Here is a 1,172-nt window from a genome sequence, read left to right as displayed (position 1 = left end):
AAGCTTTGAGGAATTGATAATACGATTGCTCTGGTGTTGTTGTGTAGATATACAGAGAATCGAAATCTAAAAGCTTTGGTGTTGTCAACATGTTAAAAGTGAGATGAGTTTTCCCAGAACCTGAACTACCGCAAATGCACATGAGCATTGGGTTACTAGGAAATATGTCCGAATGTTTGAATTTCTTGCCCATTCTTATTTATTACATTTTCGTATAAAAATCACCCCGTTGCCTTTATACTTTGAAAGGAAGAATCTCTAGCCCGAACGTATGTTTTTAAAAAATATGGCGTTGCCCTTGTGTTTGACCTTCATTTCTCCAGTGTCGATTTTATCTATTAATTTGCTTAATCCCTCTTTAACGGTTTTCTTGGTTTCTTCGCCAAATCTTTGTCCGAATTCTTTAACCGTCCCTAATACATCTCCTACTCCCGAACCTCCTCGTGCTTCTCTTTCCATTGCCAAATTGTGTCTACGTGCTTCGGCGTTTGCAGCGGCTTCAGCTTTCTTATCGTTGACAGCTTTGGCTATCCCAGCAGCTCCACCAGCAGTTGCACCAGCTGCAGCTAAACCAGCAAAGATTAAAGGTAAGAAAGGTAAAAATCCACCTTTTTTAGTTAAATTCTCATCAATTCTTTCCAAGTCTATATCGTCTCTGACTTTGCAATGTTTGTATTTATCGATAATCTTTTGGGTTATATGCACTTTTTTACCGTTGTAAGTTATTAGAGTCGGTGAATTCGTTTCCATAGCTTCTATTATTTTCATAACTAAAGTTTCTGGTTTCATTTTTAAAGGGTGTTTTTTTATTCAATTCTTATCATTCTTCTATCTGATATTTTAATCAAATGTTTTGCTTCTTCCAGCAATAAACAGTAGCCGGTCACATCTCCTTGTGTTTTATCGATGTGAATATTTATGTTTACCCCTGTTTTGAAAAGATCTTCTTGATGAGCTGACAGATCGAAACAAAAGATTGGATGATTGAGTGAAAAATCTGTGTATTCAAACTGAGGCGTATTTCCAAACAATTCGCACATGTTTTTATAGTTTCTGTACAATTCGTTGTAATCTTTTTTGGAAGGATCAATTGTCAAAGGTTGATTGGGATAATTATCGTTGTTCAATCTGACTTGAACTTTGCGAATGATGGGATCTTGAGTATGGTTCAA

At 36.3% G+C, this 1,172-nt stretch overlaps 1 protein-coding gene across 1 annotated transcript; it reads right to left on the bottom strand.

Moving 5' to 3' along the window:
* Positions 1 to 258: 258 nt before the first annotated feature.
* On the bottom strand, positions 259 to 789 carry LOTGIDRAFT_175864 (hypothetical protein; the record flags this gene model as incomplete). Its single annotated transcript, XM_009062527.1, has 1 exon — positions 259 to 789. The coding sequence occupies one exon, from the start codon at positions 787 to 789 to the stop codon at positions 259 to 261; it is 531 nt and encodes a 176-aa protein (XP_009060775.1).
* Between the last annotated feature and the right edge of the window lie 383 nt (positions 790 to 1,172).

This window comes from Lottia gigantea, assembly GCF_000327385.1.
Source record: "Lottia gigantea unplaced genomic scaffold LOTGIsca_511, whole genome shotgun sequence".
NCBI lineage: Eukaryota > Metazoa > Mollusca > Gastropoda > Lottiidae > Lottia > Lottia gigantea.
The sequence above is the reverse complement of the archived record's forward strand: the minus strand, read 5'-3'. Positions and strand labels throughout refer to the sequence as shown.